This window comes from Grammomys surdaster, unplaced genomic scaffold (genome assembly GCF_004785775.1).
Source record: "Grammomys surdaster isolate TR1022 unplaced genomic scaffold, NIH_TR_1.0 343, whole genome shotgun sequence".
NCBI classification, from domain to species: domain Eukaryota; kingdom Metazoa; phylum Chordata; class Mammalia; order Rodentia; family Muridae; genus Grammomys; species Grammomys surdaster.
This window is the reverse complement of record NW_021604762.1, coordinates 855,979-876,256: the sequence shown is the minus strand read 5'-3', so window position 1 is coordinate 876,256 and position 20,278 is coordinate 855,979. Positions and strand designations below refer to the sequence as shown.

General features: G+C 45.9%; 1 protein-coding gene across 1 annotated transcript in view; it reads right to left on the bottom strand.

Annotated features, from left to right (window-relative positions):
- Plb1 (phospholipase B1) overlaps window positions 1-20,278 on the bottom strand; it is a 102,966-nt gene that overhangs the window by 50,287 nt on the left and 32,401 nt on the right. Inside the window, exons 14-21 of the mRNA XM_028778987.1 lie at window positions 17,809-17,867; window positions 12,988-13,061; window positions 12,291-12,334; window positions 8,782-8,890; window positions 6,096-6,147; window positions 4,612-4,692; window positions 2,324-2,389; window positions 1,958-2,058 (exon numbers count right to left, since the gene is read on the bottom strand). Coding sequence (XP_028634820.1) covers window positions 1,958-2,058; window positions 2,324-2,389; window positions 4,612-4,692; window positions 6,096-6,147; window positions 8,782-8,890; window positions 12,291-12,334; window positions 12,988-13,061; window positions 17,809-17,867 — 586 coding nt within the window. The remainder of the gene's footprint in view (window positions 1-1,957; window positions 2,059-2,323; window positions 2,390-4,611; window positions 4,693-6,095; window positions 6,148-8,781; window positions 8,891-12,290; window positions 12,335-12,987; window positions 13,062-17,808; window positions 17,868-20,278) is intronic.

Below are 20,278 nucleotides of genomic sequence, written 5' to 3'. Positions count from 1 at the left end.
CAGCTAGTACACGTTACATGTTAACGGTGCCAAGCACCATGTATTCATTATGTTTAAATCTCTTAGTCATCCCAGAAGTTTTTATTGTCCCCATTTTATAGGTGAGCAATCTGAAGATGGCACACTCTGTCATCCTAATAATGTTGGCGGCTAAGGAAGAGGATCACGAGTTTGATGCCAGTCTGGACAGCTGAGCAAGATACTATCTCAACATACAAAATAAAGGGTTTTAGGGACTGCCTGTCTAGCATGCATGAAACCTTGGGCTCTATTCCCAATATTAAAAAACTGGGTGTGGTGGTCCCTGCCTGTAATCCTAGAACTCTGGTGGGTAGAGGCAGGAGGATCAGAAGTGTAGGTGTAGATCATTCTTAGCTCTAGGACAAGTTTGAAGCCAGCCTGGGATACACAAGACCCTCCCCTTTAAAAAAAGACAAAAGCAAAAAGGGTCAGGCATATAGTTCAGTGACAGCAGACTTCCCTAGCACCAAGGACATGAGGGAGAGGAGATGACCAAGTTTCAGTGGTTAGGTAATGTCCTCAAAGTCACACAGCCACATTGACACTGGTGGGACCTAGGACTTCAACTCTCAGTCACTGAATTGAACGACTCTGTCAGCCTGCACCTCCACTCTGGTTTGTCCGGATATGGCAAATCTGGACTTCCATCCCCAGGAGATAATAGCCCAGGTGGCTCTGGGTAGATGTAGTAGCATAGAGGAAGTTTGACCTCCAAGACAGAAAGGCAGAGAGGCAGAGAGGGCAGTCTCAAGACAAGGAAGCTCTTGATATTAACACTCTCATCTTCAAATACACGTGGCAAGATACTTCTCCAAACTGGTTTTGGTGGCCTTCAATTTCTGCAGTGACCAGTAGCGGGAGGCTTTTGGGGGGGCATCTATTCTGAAGTGGAATGAATATACTGAACCCCCCCCCCCCATGTGTCCCAGTGACTGAAGAAAGTGGGATCCAGTAGATGAGTCAGCGTTGAAAATAGCATGCCTGACACCAGCCCTGGCAGGCAGCCTGTGTCTGCTCACAGTATCCTGTGCCTTCTCTGGGGAACCTGTGCAGTCTGCCCTACTCCCCTAGGGAAGATTTGGCATAGTTCTCCAGGGATCAGCCAGTATACCTCCTTAATTTCCAAGAACAAGGCTGGCCCTTGTGAATTATTCATTCAGTTCATCTGCAAACAGCCCCTGAGCCCCTACGCTGTGCTGGCAGTGACTCAGTGCTCACAGGCTGTAGAGGATAATCACCACACTGAGGTAGCTAATGATCACGTGCTGTGCCCAGGAACATGGTGAGGGCCACAGCGCAGGGGAGGAAGGGTTGCACAGCCACCGTGACCAGTTAGAAGAGCGTCTTCCTTCCTAAGGTCATAGACTTGACTGGTGCTAGAGAGGAATGCCATCTTTGGTTGGTTCTGGAGGCTGAGAGTTGATGCCAGCCCCCTGGGAGCAGCCTTTTGAGGTCCAGAATGCTCTGTTCTCTGAGAGAAGATTCACCCCTGGATCTTGCCAGTTCTGACCTCACATCTTTCTTTTTTACAGAGGAATAGTAACCCTGGTTTGTGTTTGTCCCATCTGGAACACACGCATGCCAGTCAGAAACACTGTTTGGCCTGGGGACCAGCCTCTGGGAGGCGGTCACTATGTTCTGGATGCTGTGGGCTGGGTGATCCTATTGCTAATACCCTCTCTCTTCCTTGATGAAGGGGTCATGTGGCCGACTCAGCAGCAGGCAGAGATTCCTTATGTGCTCTCTCAGAGAGACTGCTGAGCTCTATACTGATGTTTACAGAAGATAACCTGAGATGTCTGTCCCCCAGGGAGATCTTTTCAGGTTAAAGTACGGGATAGTTCTAACCAGCCTTATACTCTACCCTAGGGGTTCTTAAAAGAATCTGCCAAGGTCCACAGTCCTTTCAGGAACATGGGTGAAGTTGCTACCAGACCTGAGGATTATCCGTGGGCAGCTGACTGAAGGTTCATTGAACAGTTCTCTCAAGGGGGTGATTTCCATCACCTTCACCATGTTCACAAAGGTCCGGGGAACCTGAAGACACAGAATCAGTCACTGAGATGACGTGGTGAGACAGTATCGGCTTCTCACTTCTCACGGGGGTGGGGGTGGGGCTGGAGCTCAGAGCTTGTGACTTCCTCCTGGCCCCACCCACTTCCTTTCTCCCTCATTTCTGCTGTTCGAGGATACATGCAGGCTTCTGTCAAGTAGCTCTCAGAACTTCTGTGAGGCCTCTGAGATGACAGACGACAGCTCTGATGGAGCAACTCTGATGGAGGCCTGTGTGGTCTAACTATACCTCTGCATGGAGGATGTCCAGGGCCCTCTTGATGTTGTCTCTGAAGTTTTCGGGAGAAAAGCGAGCCTGCAGGCAGAGGAAGAATCTCATGAGCCCCATGCATCACCCCATCTCCTTCCTATAAGCAGGATTGCTTCCTAGCTTGGCTTCTCCTCTTTCTGTATTTTAATCAGAGTTGGCAATATTGAAACAGGGTCAATCTTTGGGGTCCCTAGCTACAATGCTCGCACTCATCATGACCCTCAGGAAAGGGTCTTTCCTTTTGCCTAGACCCAGGGAAAACTCCGAATTGATTTTGTATTGCCTAGAGGTCTAGAGCCTTAGCTATCCTGTATAGCACCTCTGGAATGGGGCTACCAAAGTGGATGACCTCAAGATCTGTGTTGTAAATAATCTCTGGTTCTACAGCTTGCCCTCCTCTGAGTCTCAGGCACATCAATCGCTTCTAAGTGCCTCAAGCATGCACGGGGCTACGAGGGAGGAGTCTCCAAACAGAAGCACACTTTGATTTTTTTAATCTCTGGTTTTAGAAGTGTGTGTGTGTGTGTGTGTGTGTGTGTGCAAGAGAGACAGGAGAGAGAGAGAGAGAAAGAGAGAGAGAGAGAGAGAGAGAGAGAGAAAGAGAGAGAGAGAGAGAGAAAAGGAGGAGGAAGAGGAAGAGGAGGAGGAAGAAGAGGAAGAGGAGGAGGAGGAGAAAGAAGAGGATAGGAAGGGAGGAAGGGAGAGGGGGAGGGAGGGGATGGATGTATAGAGGTAACATCCATGTATATGTGTATGGAATCCAGAGGTTCACATCAGATATCTTCCTCAGTGGCTTTCTCCCTCATTTTGTTTTTGTTTTTGTTTTTGTTTTTTCTAGACAGGGTTTCTCTGTGTAGCCCTGGCTGTCCTGGAACTCACTCTGTAGACCAGGCTGGCCTCGAACTTAGAAATCCACCTGCCTCTGCCTCCCAAGTGCTGGGATTAAAGGTATGCACCACCACTGCCCGGCTCTCTCTCATTTTTTGAGACAGGGTCTTCTACTGAATTTGGAGGTTTATTTATTCAGCTAGACTGGGTTGGCTAGCAAGCCCAGGAATACTTTTGTCTCTCCCAAGAACTGGGGTTACTGGTGTATACACACACAAGCACACTGGGGTTACAGGTGTTCAGGCACACATCACACTAGGTGTTCAGGAACGCGCGCGTGCGCGTACACACACACACACACACACACAAGCACACTGGGTTGCAGGTGTGCACACGTCTCTGGCTTCTTCTGTTGGTGATAGGAAATCCACCTTCAGGTCTTCATGCTTGACTAGGCCTTCACCCCCAGCCCCATTTTCAGAGCATTGAAAAAAAAATCAATGGAACCCATTCTCTGGGTGAAGCATATCCAAGAACCTCGCCTTACAATAGGTTAAAACTGTGTCTCCCAGGAAGCTGGGAGGGGTTCCAAGATTCCAAAGCTTCACCTGTCTCCAGAAGCCTGTCAGTTCTCCTGTGAGATCTTTAAATCTCAGCTTTAAGATTCCTAGCCCTAGATGACTCTGATATCAGGAAAGTGTATCGTAAGGGTTTGGGGACAGGTCATCCTCTGGGCACGAGCTTACTTTCTTCTGCCTTACTCTGTTAGTCCCTCACTCCCTGGGGTAGTTTGAATATTCTTGGTCCAGGGAGTGGCACTATTAGGAGGTGTGGCCTTGTTGGAGTAGGTGTGGTCTTGTTAGAGTAGGTGTGTCACTGTGGGCGTGGGCTTTAAGATCCTTAATCCTAGCTGCCCTGAAGCCAGTCTTCTAGCTGCCTTAGGTAGGAGAGGTAGAACCTTCAGCTCCTTCTGACCATGATCTCCTTCAGAGGGACTTGAGAATCCAGGAAGAACACAGGTGGCAGCCGTAGAGGAGCTATGTTGTGGGTTTCCCATCAGCCCCAAGGGGTGCAGACCTGAACCTTGCCTAATCTCTTTCTGGGAAACCACTTTCCCTAGAGACAGCACAAAGGTGCAATTGGCAAGGCCAGTAAGTACTGCAGAAAGGAGCCAACCTGAGACTAGCTACGAAAACAAACAAGACTTTCCCAGATAAGACAAGGTTATCTAGTTTTCTAGAATGATACAATCAGGCTCCCTCAGTAGGGAACTTCATCAGGACCAATCTTCCAGGTGAATGTCTCTGGGTCTTAAGGTTAATGAATCCCCAGATGGATCCATGCCAAGCCATGTACAGAGTCCTTACCTAGCTATGTTGTTACAGGACCCAGTGGCCAACTATGGAATCTTTCCTGAGGGTCAAGGGATGAAGACTTACTATGTCATTGCAGGCGCTACAGAGATCATTGCCTCCTATAAACACAGTGATTATCTTCCAGTCTTCCTGAAAGTTTATTGTCTGAAATAAATAGAAAACAAATATGGTTACGTGGGAAACTCTTATAGAGGCAGTTTCCCACATCAGAGTCCAATCTGGTTTGTGGCACAGTAGGACACAGGTCTGTTTCCATCACTCTGGTAGAAGGAGCTCTTTTGAGTTTTGTGAGAGATAGGGAATTAGGTTTTGGTCCCAGGAAGGGTTCTAAATTGCTTTACATTAGAAGGACCATTTCCATTAAGAAGAAACTTTCCTAACCCAGGAGTTAAAGGTGTCTGTGAAAAAAATCCCAGCTGGTTCTGGGCATTGTACATGATATTATCCCTGGTACTAGCAATGCAGAGGTAGGTAATTCTCTGAGTTCAAAGCTGGCCTGGTCTACAGAGAGAGAGAGAGATCCAGGACATCCAGAGCTACACAGAGAAACCCTGTCTCAAAAAAAAAAAAAAAAACAAGAAAGAAAGGAAGAAAGAAAGGAAAGAAGAAAGGAAGACAGAAAGACAGACAGACAGGAAGGAAGAAAGAAAGATAGAAAGAAAGACAGAAAGGCAGAAAGAAAGAAAGAAAGAAAGAAAGAGGAAGGAAGGAAGGAAGGAAGGTTGATTCTAGCTGGAGTGACAGGTTAGAGCAACATAGAGGTTCCAGGAGTTTGCCACCTCTAGAATCTCCTTCAAGAGAGATCTAGAGAGATGTTTGAAGGGTGGCATGGAAGAATGTGGGCACACACATTCCACACACCGTGGTCCAGGGTGGTCGTGGTGCTCACAGCCTCTTACGTTGTCTCTGGCCTCTGCTTGCAAATGAGTGTGAAAGATGTACAAGGGGAGCAGGAAAGCCTGACATTAGGCATAGACATAGTCCGAAACATTCCTAATAATGGATCTTGGGATGGCGGTGGTGCATTGCGTCATAAAAATAACCAGGCTGGGTACCAGCTCCCCAAGCAGGTCTGCACTGAGCCTGCTCTTTGACCTTTATGTGCAAGAGGATCTCACACTCATTTTTTTTAGAATATAGCTCAAGTACCTCTGTTTCCTCTCTGAATCCCTCAATCAGGTGAGGGGACCTGTTCCCATTGTGCCCGCCTCTATCCTGTGCAAATTCTTTACAAAATATGAGTCAATTGTTTCATAATCTTGTTTCTTTTGTTTGTCCCATCTTATAAAGCTCCTAGAGGATAGGACCGTGTTGTACCTTCCTTCTATGTCTACAGCCCCAGGCTTGCCTGGCCATACATGTTTACTCTGTACAGCTGGGTAGTACAGAGAATGGGGACTCTACCTGCAAAGGAACAGAGGTGCAGAGGCTCAGATTCTGCTAGAAACCTGGTCTGACTCCTTTGCCCCTCTCACCCTACTGCTGGCTTCTCTGAGTCTATGGGTTTATCCTGCTGCCCTAGGAGTGCTTGATGTTCCCAGACTCACCTTGTCTGCCTTCATTAGGTTCACCAGCCTTTCGGCCTGAGCAGCTAAGTCACTGTGGGAACACACAGAAAGGAGATGAATGAGAATCGAAGTCTAGAACATCAGTGTAGCAAAGAGAGAAGCAATTGGCAATTGAATTAGGAGAGGAAAGTTATGGCAACACTGAGTCCCACCGCACACAGCTCCATCCCCGCCCAGGCTTCACTGGAGACGACAGACCGCTTGAGAGGGGTACAGGCCTGCACGTTTGAGGGGTTGCCTTTCAGTGGATTTATTTTCATGTTGGTATAGTTAATGGTAAACTTTTGGTTTCTCTTCCAAGCCAGGCTTGTTCAATGCAAATAGGTAGCTATGTATTTATTTTACGTCATGTGCCACTCAACTCGTGCCCATGTGATCAGATGTCATGGCCTACCTAGCCCCCCTCCCCAAAGGTGACATCAGTTTAAAATGACTACAGCGCTGGGGATGAGTTCATTGGTAGAGTGCTTGCTTAGTGTAAACAAGGCCCTAGACTCAGTGTCTATACTGTGAAGCAAAGACAGTAAACATATAGATCAGGCTGTTCATGGAAAGTCATTGTGGGTACAAATGAGATCCAAGCAGCCTCATGACTAAGAGCTACTGTTCTGCTAGCTAACAAGGTTTGAATGCCAGGTCTACCCATGACCACCTTGGAGACCTTTACCTTATGAACCCAGGACTTTCCTTTGTAAAATAAAGCAGTGGCTATGCCTTCTTCATGGAGTTGAAAGAGTCTGATGAGGGTCATTAGTGCCTACCACAAGGCAAGCATCCTTGGAACAATTTCTATTGTCACTGTCACCATCCACAAAGTTCCCTGGCACCATGCCCAACACAGCTATCTACTAGCCCAGTTGCTCTGATCCAGCTAGAACCCTGGGTATCAGATACCTGGGAGGGTGACCATGAATCAGTCACTTAACCTGCTTCCCACCTGTGGATCAGAGGTTGCCAGGGCAACCCCTCTTTCTAAGAACCAGGGCTTGGAATGGGTGCTCCATACCTCAGAGGCTTAGATTTTAGTCACTGATAAAACAGGCAATCAGCTCTCTACATTGTCCATTTGACAGAGCTATTGTGTAGGACACAAGGATGACAATTGTGAAGGTATTCTGCAACTCAGGCACTGCTGGGTGTATATAAAGGGATATGATCAGGGCTAGACTAAAGCCTGCAAGACCCAAGGCTAGACCCTGTTGAGGGCATATAGCTTCTTTGTGTTATAGTTTCAAGTGAATTATGGCAACAACTGGCCCGCCCCTGCTTTTCTCTGCCACCTGGATGCTTTCCCTAGAGCCTAGGGACAAGTACAGCCACAGATTGAAGGCCATGAGCCATGCTTACTGTGGCTATCATAGGTCCTTGCCTCTGGGGGTCTGTTCTTACATATGTTTCTCCCTGATCTAACCATGCTTAGACCTGCCTTACTTCTGCTGCTACCAGCTGGTACCTACCTGGGACAGAGACATTCTGTTAATGTTAAAGCAACCTTTAGCTTGAAAATGGCAAATCTCTTCCACCCCTATCCTCACCAAAGGGAGAAGCAGCCTTCAAATCCATTCTAAAACCTATTGGGTTTGGTATGATCTGTCTTTCCTATGGGGCATAGAAGTGAAAGCTACTTAGAGGTAGCTGATAGCTCCGGGACAGCCTTGAAAGCTGGGAAAACATCAGAGAATCTAGAAACCAAACTATAAGAACCTTAAGACCCATTTGGAGAAGTGTGCCCTGGGCTGAATTTGGAAGAAAAACTGGTAAAACAGAAAGGCTGCTTTTTTTTGTTGTTTTGTTTTTTGTTGTTGTTTTTACATGTTTCCTTTAACTGGATGTGGTGTTGTATGTTCCTTGGCTAGGAAACAAGGCTCCAAGGAACACCCGAGGTTTTGAATACTATGCAAGCAGAGCTGGGGCAGATGGGGTGCGGTGGGGATGGCAGGACCAAGAGGGTTGACCTGCTAGTTTTAGGGACCATCAGGTTAGCACCATGGAGCATGGTCTCTGAACTGCTAGAGATTTTCTCAGGAGAGCCCTGCAGCCCTGGTGAATTAGTGCTGGGTTCATCATCAGGAGTATAGCTCGCCAGAGCTTTCACGTCTAAGATGGCATCAACACCACAATTTCCACTAGAGAGGCTCGCAAGACCCTTGCCTCTTTGCTTTAGAGGTTTGCAGAGGCCACGGAAGAAATGTGGCTGACACAGAGGGCCTCCTCTCCCCTGTCAGTGTTCTTCTTATGCCACAGGAAGCATATGGACTGTAGAGGCCCAAATGCCCTTCTGATGAAGGCAGGGCGTGTAAGACTCAAAACCAGCAACAGCAAGCTAATACCAGGACTCACCATGAGGCCACTTACAGTCATACTTTATAAAGGAATAAGGTAAACAGAGGAGGCTGGGTGACCTGCTTCAAGTGTATGCATGGCATTAGAGGAATGTGACAAGCTGCTAGGTTAGGGGTGAGTGTACACTGGCCAGGTCTGTGTGTCTGACAGCAAAGGATGCTCCCAGGAGAGCCCACTCCAGCTTCTTACCCCAACTCTGTACACAGAACAAGTCTCTTACAGCCTACACTAAAATCCCAGGCTACAGACAGCTTTCTCAAGCACCCTCACTTCTGTCCCCCCACCCCCAAACATCCACTCCCTCCAGGACACCCAGGCTCACTCAGATTTGGCTCCTGCTACGGCCTGGTTGAAGGATGCGCCGGGACTGTCTTCATCCCCAGTGCCAACAGAGAAGCCCTTCAAGGAGGGGTTGAATTCCCGGAGGATGTCTGGAAATACAAGAGACATGTTTACCAATGGACCCAAAGCAACCTTCCCAAACCCCTTCTATTGTTCTTCTGCCATAGGGACACCTATATAGCCCAGGCTATCCTCAGCTAGTGATCGTCCTGTCTAAGTCTTGAGAATGCTGGGATTACACAGCCAACTGTCAAGTTCCTTTGAACACTGAGTGTGGAGGACAGAACACAGCCCCAACACCACAGCCCAGCATGGAATGGAACATCAAGCAGGCTGAGACCCCACACCAGTGGTTCTCGACCTTCTTAATGCTGCAACCCTTTAATGCAGTGCATGTTCTTTTGTTGCTACTTCATAACTGTGATTTTACTACTGTTACAAATTGTAGTGTGAATTTAAGACATGCAGGATGGTCTTTGGTGGCCACTGTGAATGGGTCGTTAAACCCTCAAAGGGGTCAGGACCCATAGGCTGAGAATATGCATAGCACATAATAATTCACTACATTCAGGTCCTTGTTTCTTTTGGGATTTTACTGCTGAAGTCTTTTCCTGCATCTACTGAGATGATCGTGTGATTTCTGTCAATACTAATGTGTTATGGCAATGCATCCTTGTATCTCTGTAAAGAAAGAAGCTAACTTGCATATGGTCACAATGTGTTCTTGAATTTAATTTACGAGTATTTTATTGAGAATTTGGCAACTATAATCACAAAGAAAATGGATTTTTTTTTTGTTGCTATTCCTGTGTTCAGCAGTGCTGGCAGGAGGTTGATGCTTGCCCTGTGGAATGAGTCAGGTGGTGCTCTTGCCCTCTCCGTGTTATGGAATGGTTTTGGGACAGCAGTTAGCTTTCTCTAAAGGCTTGCTGGAATTCATTAGAGAATCTGTCCATTTCTGAGCTTTTCTTCATCAAAGTTAGTTTCTTCATTTTGTTCTTAAAATGTTATTTTTTAATCAAATTTTAAAGATGGTTTTGCTGATATAGCAGTTTTGATTGGCAGTTATTTACCTTCAGGGCTTGAAATACATTATTTTATACTCTCTTGACTTTTATGATTGTTAATGAGATCTGCTGTTATTCTGATATAGTTGCCTTTGTGGGTGAGTTAGCCATTCCCTACTTACAGCTATTAATATTATTTAATTTTAACTTCTGATACACTGACTATAACACATTGTGGAGAGGCTCTTTAGGGTCGGCTCTATTTTGGGTGTCAAACACATGACTTTTGTGTTTGAATTTTTTTCCTGTAGATTTGAGAAACCTTTTGCTATAAACTTAACTGAATAATTCTGTATTCCTTTAGACTTTATCTCATCTCCTGTCTTATCCGTTCTTAGGTTTGGCCTCTTGATCATATCCCAGGATTCTTTTTTTTAAACAAATATTTATTTATTATATGTAAGTACACCATAGCTGTCTTCAGATACACTAGAAGAGGGCATCAGATCCCATTACAGATGGTTGTGAGCCACCATGTGGTTGCTGGGATTTGAACTCATGACCTTCAGAAGAGCAGTCAGTGCTCTTAACCACTGAGCCATCTCTCCAGCATTGTGGTCACTTATTTTTTTCATCGAAATTTGATCAGAGAGTTCATTAGCCTTGTCCTCTATCCCCAATGCCTCCTGTATTTGGTGATAGCTATTGGCAATGCTTTCATTAGGTTATTTGACTCACTGAGTGTTTTCATTTCTAACATTTCTGTTCGAAACCCTAATCTCAATTTCCTTGCTGATTTTTTTCCATGTTGCAGACTTTTTCATCCACGCTTGTTGATGATCAATTCATGCGTCTATGGGGTGGCACACCTTGCCCTGGAGACTTGATTAGGGCAGAGGCCTGTCTCCCACATGCCTTGTGCTAGAGCATCGGCTGGGTTAAATAAAACAAGGCACTGGGGACAAGTTCTATCCTTACCTTGCACTGACACAGAACATTTTATCCGTTTACATAGCTGCTGTGCCCTGAATCCTGCAGCTCTGCCCTCAGGTTGTCCTCCCTCCTTTAGGAAAGAAAGCTGAACATCTAAGCTAAGTATTTCAGGGGAGTCCTCCTGAGTGGGTGACACTGTCACCGTCATTTGTAAAGTACTTTGGTGGCTGATCTTGGACAATATGGTGTCCAGCTGTCTTGCTGGGCCATCTCAAAGCCAAGTTCATCACACTCATGGGAGCAGCCTAAGTCATCTTCCTGGAACAGGGAACAGGGAGTACTCGTGACACAGAACTGTAACTATTTAAATACAACACAGTTTTCTAGGAACTAAAATAGATAACAGACCCGAAGTCTGATCAGGTGTGCCAGTGTGGACATTATGTATCCCTCTTGCTGGCTTAAAACTCAAATTGTTTCTTAGTCCAAGATATGTACCAAAGGGATATATATTAGAAAAAGTAGTCAAAATAAAACCAATCAAGTCCCTCCCAAGTAAAATCCTTAAGGGTTTCTAAGAAGCAAAGAATATACTGTAAATATTGTCTAACACCTTATTAAAAGAAAGTGTACTTGGGCTGGAGAGATGGCTCAGTGGTTAAGAGCACTGACTGCTCTTCCAGAGGTCCTGAGTTCAAATCCCAGCAACCACATGGTGGCTCACAACCATCTGTAATAGGATCTGATGCCCTCTTCTGGTGTGTCTGAAGACAGCTACAGTGTACTCATAAATAAAATAAATAAATCTTTAAAAAAAAAAACAAAAAAAAAAACAAAAAAAAGAAAAAGAAAAAGAAAGTGTACTTTAGGAATAAACATGGGGCTGGGCAGTACTAAAGAGAATGAATCAAATAACACAATGGAAAGCATTGGCATTAGCTATAACAAAAAAGATCAAAGGCAGACTTCTCAGAAAAATGTAGCCAGACTTTAAAACCCATCCAAGTGGATATTGGCAAAGCAATTAAGGAAAATATTGAGTCTAAAGTATGGGAGTGTTTGCACAGACCAAGCAAGGTAGCTTCATCTCTCACTGCTGCAATTGCTGCAGGTTTACACAGCAAGGTCTTGTGAGCACAGATGCTTAACACTCCCCCCCCGCCCCCCCCCCCCACTACCCTACCTCTCAATCTAGGTGAGTGATGTGTTCAGAATACCTTCTTTACTGGATTTTTAAAAATGATCTGTCCTAAGATTTGATTTAAGCTCTCTTTTCTCATTCAATTCATTTATTGGATAAAAGATGATTTCCCGTTGGAGAAAAAAACAAAACAAAACAAAACAGAACAAAACAAAACACAGAAAAGCAAACAAAACCCTCCAAGGTTTTAATTAGCGCAGGAGCTAAGCCAGGACGGCAGCCTCGGGGAAGCAGCGCCCCCTACTGCACACAGCTGCATCCTGCTGCCTTGCGAAGCTGGGCGGCCGCCAGCGGGAGGCGCAGTGGGCTCAGGCATACCCTACCTGCCCAGCGCACCAGGGTACTCACTGGCTAGGGTGGTCACGGTTTTGATGCTCTCATCTCCGCCCACACTGTTGTTGAGAAGCAAGAAAGAAAATGAAAGTTTAAAATGTCAAGCAAGACAGAGTTCCCTCCTGAATCACAGCCCCGGGGACTCGCCCTTTGCCCATCACAGAAATGCAATTCCTTTCCTCCCTCCACGGACACCTGAGCAAACAGACAACTTAAACTGTTGCTGCTGCTGTTATCCTACTTTCAGCTTTGAGCCCTGCTCTGATGTTGGAGCAGGGAGAACTAAGTTAGTCTCTTTCGTTACATTTTCCAACCCAGAGGGATTCTTTGGAGGGCCACCAGGGGGCCCCTTGGCCTCTCCATTACTGTTGATAACTTACCTTGGGTCTTTCTCTTCCTGCTTAGCTTGGAAAAGCCCTTGTTCAAAGAGTGCCTTTAGGAGAGTCAGGGTCTCCCAACCCAAGGCTAAGATTCCAAGGGAGATCCCCCCTGACTTCTTCTAGGTACAAAACAATTGTGCACTTTGATCCCAACCCCCCAAAGTCCCGCCCATGCAATATTACCTCCTGTTATAGCTATTACAGCCTTTCGGGGGTTGGGGGGGAGACAAATAAATTGAATTTAGAAGTTTGATATTAGAAAGAACTAGATAGCCCATCCCCCACTGAGGTACTGTTTTCTAGAAGGTTCAGGGCCTTCTTTACTCACTCACCTCCAGGACAGGCCTCGGTATTCAGTTAAGACATCAAAGATATTCCCAGGGCTGGCCCCAGCCCCATTGCCTGCCTGAAAGAGAACTCAAATAGCTGGTTGTGTCCATGCTTTTTCTCAGGACCCATGGCTGCCAGCCTGTTTCTAGGCCCATACCCTTATCCTGGTCAGGACACCTAGGAAAGTTCTAGAATCCAGATGAAACATCCTGTGGCTATACCTCCCACCCTTTCTGGGGTGAGCCTAGTATATATCCACAGCTATGCCTCTTACAGGGAAACCCTGCCTGGACAGCAAGTAGGAGAATCATGAACTTGTAGCATGTATTTTTTTTTCAAAAGCACATGCTTGGAGGTACTGTGTCCATTGTTTAAAATTGTGAAACATATAATCAGAGGAATTAAGCCTTTGACGTCATCATATCCCACCCACGTGCAGGTGAGAAAGAGCCGGAAGATGTACTTCATATTCAGAGCATCGTCTTCCCTGAAGCATACATTTCTAAACTCCAGCAGAAATTCCTGGGTTATGTTCACTGCAGTTCAGTACCTGTCTTAGTTAGAGTTTCCATTGCTGTGAGGAGACACCATAGCCAAGACAACTCTTATAAAGAACATTTAATTGGGGCTGACTGAGGTTCAGTCCTTTATCGTCATGGCAGGAAGCATGACAGCATCCAGGCAGGCATGACACTTGTTCTGAAGGCAACTAGGAGAAGACTGGCTTCCAGGCAGCTAGGAGAGTCTCAAAGCCAACTCCCACAGTGACACACTTCCTCCAACAAGGCCATACCTAATAGTGCTACTCCCTGGGTCAAGCATGTTCAAACCACCATATTCCACTCCCTGGTCCCCATAGGCTTGTTCAAACTAGGGGCTACACCTAGACTTAGCATAATGCAAAATATATTTAATCCAACTGTCTATAATAGTCTCAACAATGTTAAAAGTCCAAAGTTCAAAGTCTCATCTGCAATCTCTTAACTGGAGTCCCCTATAAAATAAGAATCAAAAAGCAGATCACATACCTCTAACATTACAAGATAAATATGAGCATTCCAAAATGTCATAGTGAGGAATACTGGATCAAAGCTAGTCCCAAAACTAGCTGGGCAAACTCCAAACTCTGCACCTCCATGTCTGATGTCAAAGTACTCTTCAGATCCACAACTCCCTTCATCTTTGGTGACTGCAACAACTTCTTTTGGGCTGGTTCCACTCCCTGTTAGCACCTTTCCCCAGCAGATAGCCCACAGCTCTGGCATCTCTAACATCTTGGAGTATTTGACGTAACTTCAACTTTACAGCTTCTGATACTGGCATCCACACATGATCTTTTTCTGGGCTCCTCCAAAGAGCTTGAGTCACATCTCTAGCTCTGCCCTCTGTAGCACTCTAGGCTCTGGTTGACTCTGCTCCACTGCTGCTACTATTTTTGGTGATCATCCCATAGTACCAGCATCTTCGATCTGATGGAGTCTTCAACTGCAACTAGGCTTCACCAATAGCCTCTAATAGGTTCCCTTCATGGTGCCAAGCCTCAGCTTCTTTACATGACCCCTTCAGTCCTGGGCTGTCAACTGCAAATGAGGCTGCACCTTTACCAATGGCCTTCTTTGGCCCTTCACAGTGCCAAGCCTCAGTAACTCTCCATGACCCCTTCACGCCTTCAAACCCAGTACCACCTGGGTGACTCTTACACATCATCAAGTCCAGCTGCAGCACAAGGTACAACCTTGGCTATCTCTGGAACACAGTTTCTTTGTGCTCTTAGAAAACACTTCCCAGAAGATTTCACCTCAGTGATGCTGGTCTCTTCTTAATCACTGTTAATTTCTTAGCTCCGGCTAACCAGCATCAGTTGTCCCAGTAGCCCCTTCTATTCTTGACTATAAAGCCACAGTCACATGGCCAATGCTGCCAAGTACTGTTGCTTGCTGGAGCTGCAACCTGGCCTCCTTGTTCTATTACATCATCGTCAGGTTTTTGTTCTCTAACTACTTTACTGCCTAAGCTTGGCTGTTCTGGAACTTGCTCTGTACTTGAACTCAGAGATCTGCGTGGCTCTGTCTCCTGGATACTGGGATTAAAGGCATGTACCATCCCACTTGGACTTAAACTTTACCTGGAATTTGTTTTGTACCAGGCTAGCCTTGAACTCAAGATCTGCTTGCCTCTGCCTCCTGGGATTAAAGGTGTGCACCACCATGCCTGGACCTAAGCTTTTTATTATAGATCTCAATCAAGTTGAATCTGAGAATATCCATCAGAATCCATCCCTTTTCAAGTTGACACATATTCATATCTCCTTATGTCTAAATGAAAACAGTAACTAGGACCTAATAATGCCTAACGTGATTTAACTCTGCCTTGTGCAACTGCAAATGTGTGAGTTTAGCTGGGTAGGACTTTTCCTTATGGCCACCACTCTAATTCCATTTAATATCTTTGAACACAGGATTAGCTTCATTTCACTTCCTGTTGCCCCTTTACTCTGAACCTACATTTTGTATTTTTCCTTTCTAAGCTTGTTATGCTTGATCAAAACGCTCTTCATGAAAATAAATCAGAGGACAAAGACTACGCTGAGCTTTTTTGAGACTTCTTTTGTCAGTGCAATTAATATAAATCTCTTTACCTTTGTCTCAGGCAGACTCTGGACAAGGGAAAAAAGCAGCAACATTCTTCACCAAAACATCATAAGAAAGATCTCCAGAATTCAAATGACCCTCAGCATCAATGTCTTCCATATTCCTACTAGGATGGTCCATTAAGTCCCATTTAAAGCATTCTATGGCTTTCTGAATTCAAAGTCACAAAATCCATATTCAGCCAAACAAAAGCATGGTCAGGCCTCTCACAGCAATACCCCAGTCCTTAGTACCTACTTCTGTCTTAGTTAGGGTTTCCATTGCTGTGAAGAGACACCATGACCAAAGCAACTCTTATAAAGGACAACGTTTAGTTGGGGCTAGCTTACAGGTTCTGAGGTTCAGTCCATTATCATTATAACTGGAAGCATGAGTGTCTAGACAGGCATGATGCTGAAGGAGCTAAGAGTTCTACAACTTGTTCTGAAGGGAGAAGACTGGACTGGCTTCCAGGCAGCTAGCAGGAGAGTCTCTAAGCCCACCTCCACAGTGACACACTTCCTCCAACAAGGCCACACCTCCTAATAGTGCCACTCCCTGGACCAAGCAAATTCAAACCATCACAGTACCTAACTGCTACCAGGTCACATGGGCCACAAAGTCCCGAATATCCTTGTGATTCTCTGTGGCTGTCTGTCCTGAGAGCATCTTCCAGTGACCATGGGGGTGGGGAGTATATTAGACCTCACTCAACAGGAAGTGGCTAAGATATATGACTGGTAAGGTGCCAATGACCAGCCTGCCAGTCTCTCCCAGGAGTAACACATACTAGGACCTTCGGGATAAGGAATTGCTGGGGTATCATGGTGAAGACTACTATGGGGCTTACATTCCAGATCCTACACCCTGGGCCTGGCTTCTAGACTCACAAGCTGAGTGACTTGGGCACTCACTGCACTTTTCTTATTGGCCAAATGTGAGGAATGTCAGACCTCACAGGATTTCTGCCATGGGGCTACAGAGTGAGCTGACGTCACTGTGACTAAATCACAGTTGTGAGCAGGTATCTGCTCCTTGGAGAGTTCAAATCTGGCTGTAGAAGGAACAGAAAGGCCACTGCCAAGGCTGTGACCACTTCTGCATAAACATGGGGCATGGTGCACAGCCACAGAGGCAACTTTCACATGAAGCCTTCCTGAAAGCCTAGAGATTGCTGACACAAATGACAGTCAATTAGGAACTGCCACTTGGAAGACATGCTTGCTTGGGACCAATGGCATGTGGATGGAGTGTATAAAGGGCACTCCCAAGAATTAATAGATGAGCTTGTTGATGAATTCTCACCTGCTCCCAGAGTCTGAGCAGTCGATTCCGTGCCTTCTCACCCACTGCCCCCAAGAGGAACACCAGGTAGAATGGAGGACTCAGGTAACACTGGGCAATGCTGCCTTGTAACTGATCTAGAGGGCAGCAGCTGGAGATGACAGCTGGCCTCCACCCAGGAGTAAGTGACGTTTAAAAACTTGTTTCTTGAAACTTCAGGGGACCAATTCCCTCAGGCTCTCTATGGACCTGATTCTGTTTTTAAAAAGTATTGCATCTAAGAAGTCCAGAGTATTGCCTTGGGGCAGCTAGTGGGTTTGTTCATCTCTGGAGTCTCAACTTCTTCCATTGACCCTCCCTTCTTACTGACACCTCCTTACCCATCAGCACTTGCTCCTAGCTTGTCATCTCTGTATGCCAATCTGAGCAGGCATCTCTTAGCTTTTCTACATGGGCAGACAGGACTGGCTGGGCCTCATGGCAGGAGGTGCTGTCCCGCCCCAGACACGGGCTGTATAACTTTACTTTGTCGCTCATGCTCCCTCAGGGTCCCTTCTACTTTTCTTTTCACCTCAGCATGGCAGAGGAGTGTAGAGGTTGGAATGAGATCATGCTGGATGAGGCATACTAGATCCCAGGCAGAGGAAGCCCTTGAGGATTCGAACCCGAAACAGGCTAAGAGCAAAACCTCAACTTTCAGTTTCATGTTTTCACATCTTTCCTAGCTGGACATCGTAGCCCACAGCTGTAATCCCAGCACTTGGGAGGTAGACCCAGGAAGATCAGGAGTTCAAGGTCAAGCCCAGTTACATAGTGAATCTGAGGCCAGCCTGAGCTACATGAAACTCTGTCTTAAAAACGTAAACAACATCTCCTCGACTCTTAATCTCTACAGTTGAGGTCACCTACCGTGAGTGAGTCACCCATTGCTCCGATGACCTTGATATCAGCTGGCCTCAGACTGTGAACTGGAAAGCAAATCTGGGTGAATGGAAAATGACCACTTCAGGAAGCCCCTGTACCTAGTCCCCAGTGCCTCCGAGAAGCTTAGCTTTCCCAGTGGCATGCCTTGCTCCCACCAGCACCAACTCAGGCTTCCCTACCACTTTCACACTGCTCACAGAGTGGCAGCTGCCACACCCACTGAGGACTTGCGCTGGGAAGGGAAAGTCCCTGATATGTCCTAGGATAGGATGCAGACTGACACACACGTGGCTCATGAATGTATACCTGAGAGAATATGGAGATTACTGGTCCTCAAACTGGGCTGGGAATGGAATCACCTGTGACCCCTGAACTACCAAGAGCTTCAGAATCAGCAGGTCTGTGGTGAGTCTAAGATTCTTGCATGTCTGATGCTCAGGTACTGTGGCTGCCCCAAGTCCTGTCTGAGAACTACTGAGAAGTATGCTTTCATTTGGAAGCCATGGACAGTGGTTTATCTCTGCATTTATAGGAGAGACCATAACTGTTTCCTTCCTGGTCTAGGAAAATTGGCTCACACAACTGTGACTGCTGTTGCCTGATGCCAGCTCCACAGTCTTGTTTCTTAGATTCTAGAGCAACCAAGTATCTTTCTTTATTCTTCCTTCCTCCATCTTCATGTCTTGAATTCATCACACGTGTGTGTGTGTGCGCACGCTCGAACACACACACACATACACACACACACACACACACACACACTCCCTTTTATGTGATTATAGCCTACGTGGCCTTTCCCAGCCTTCCACAGCTACTCTATGCCGTTAGAAGAACAATATCAAATCACAAACCCAGCTGCACACATTAACACACGCCTACAGGGCTAAGCATGGAAACTTTAAAATGACCTCTTCCCAAAGAAATCAGGCTATGGGGGTGGGGAGGCAAAAAAAAAAAAAACCTTTCCCTCAATTCCAAAGTGGTTTATTTTAGCTTGTGGTGACAGCCAATCACTATATTCTTAGGGCCATAATGGTGGATTCTCTGAATGCTGACTGGTGGGCACAGGCTGGGGAAAGTCTTTCGAGATGGTTAAATGTAAAGAGATGGACACATTTGCCTCCAAAGCTTCAACATTTATTATAGGCTGAGAGAAAAAGCAGTCCAGGGTCCTCAAGATGGCTCAGTGGGTAAAAGCTCTTGCTACCACGTCTAAAGACATGAGCTTTGTCCTAGGAGCCACAGGATAGACAGAGAGAACCCCTGTAAGGTGCCCTCTAACCCCCACACATACACAGCACAAGCAAGCCTACACACATATATACATGTGTACATAGAATAAAATTTAAAAAAACGTAAAAAGCATCTCAAACAGCTCACACTTAACTCTTAAAGTTGGGTGGATATAAAGGAAACAAAAAATATGCACACATATATAGATCTCCCCTGTCCCCCTACTGTGTGTGAGTGTGTGTGTGTGTGTGTGTGTGTGTGCATGTGCACATGACTGTGTACAGTTTGTTTCTGCAGTGGTGATCTCTTATATTTTTTGGTTGTGAGCCTAGCCTTTAACGGCTGAGCTATCTCTCCAGCCCTGCAGTGGTGATTTCTAGCTGGCCATTCTGTAGGATTCCCAGTGGAGAGATTAGGCCACATGAAGCAAGGCTTGGTGGGAGGAGTTGACTTATCTAGGATTTTAGTTAAGATTGAGCCCATGCATTTCTTTGGTTTAATATTCTGTAGACCTTGGTTTGAGGTTTAGTAATGCCATCAAATATGTCAAAGACACAGCCTGGAAATTTAGAAAAAAAAAAAAAAACTTTAGCAATTGCTCTCTCTGGAAAGACAACTATTTCCAGATAAGATTGAATTTATGTGGGCTGATTAGATAAAAATGTTATCTGGAACGAACAGTTCCCTACCTTGAAAGAAGCTTAACACTCATCATTAACTCATGGACTTGTCTACAGAGCCCTTATCAGGAGGCCATCCAGGCTCTGGTGCTGTATTATGAACAGTGAGCAGCCTGCACAGAGTGAAGACGGGGACATGGCCTCAGCCCATGAAGAGCCATACTCATGAGTAGCGGGCAGCAGGCTGGTGTTTTATTCTTGGGTAGCCCAACAACTTGAACCGTCCAGTACTATAATCTAAAAAAACAATTTGCTAAATAAATTGTTAGCTAGGGCTTCCCAACCCATTTCCTCTCCAGTTTTAAGAATTTTATGAAAAGATTTCCACAATGATGGTAATTTACTGACATTAGACTGAAACCCCAATTCTGCCTTTGGAGATTTTAGTCTAAGTATATATGGATAGGCGGAACTTTGCACATATGAGAAGTACAAGAAATGTATTAATTTCACTACAAAACGAAAATGTCTGAGGTGATGTGGCCGTTTCCTGGAGTTGGCTGTCACACTGTACCCATGGCGTTGGCTGTCACACTGTACCC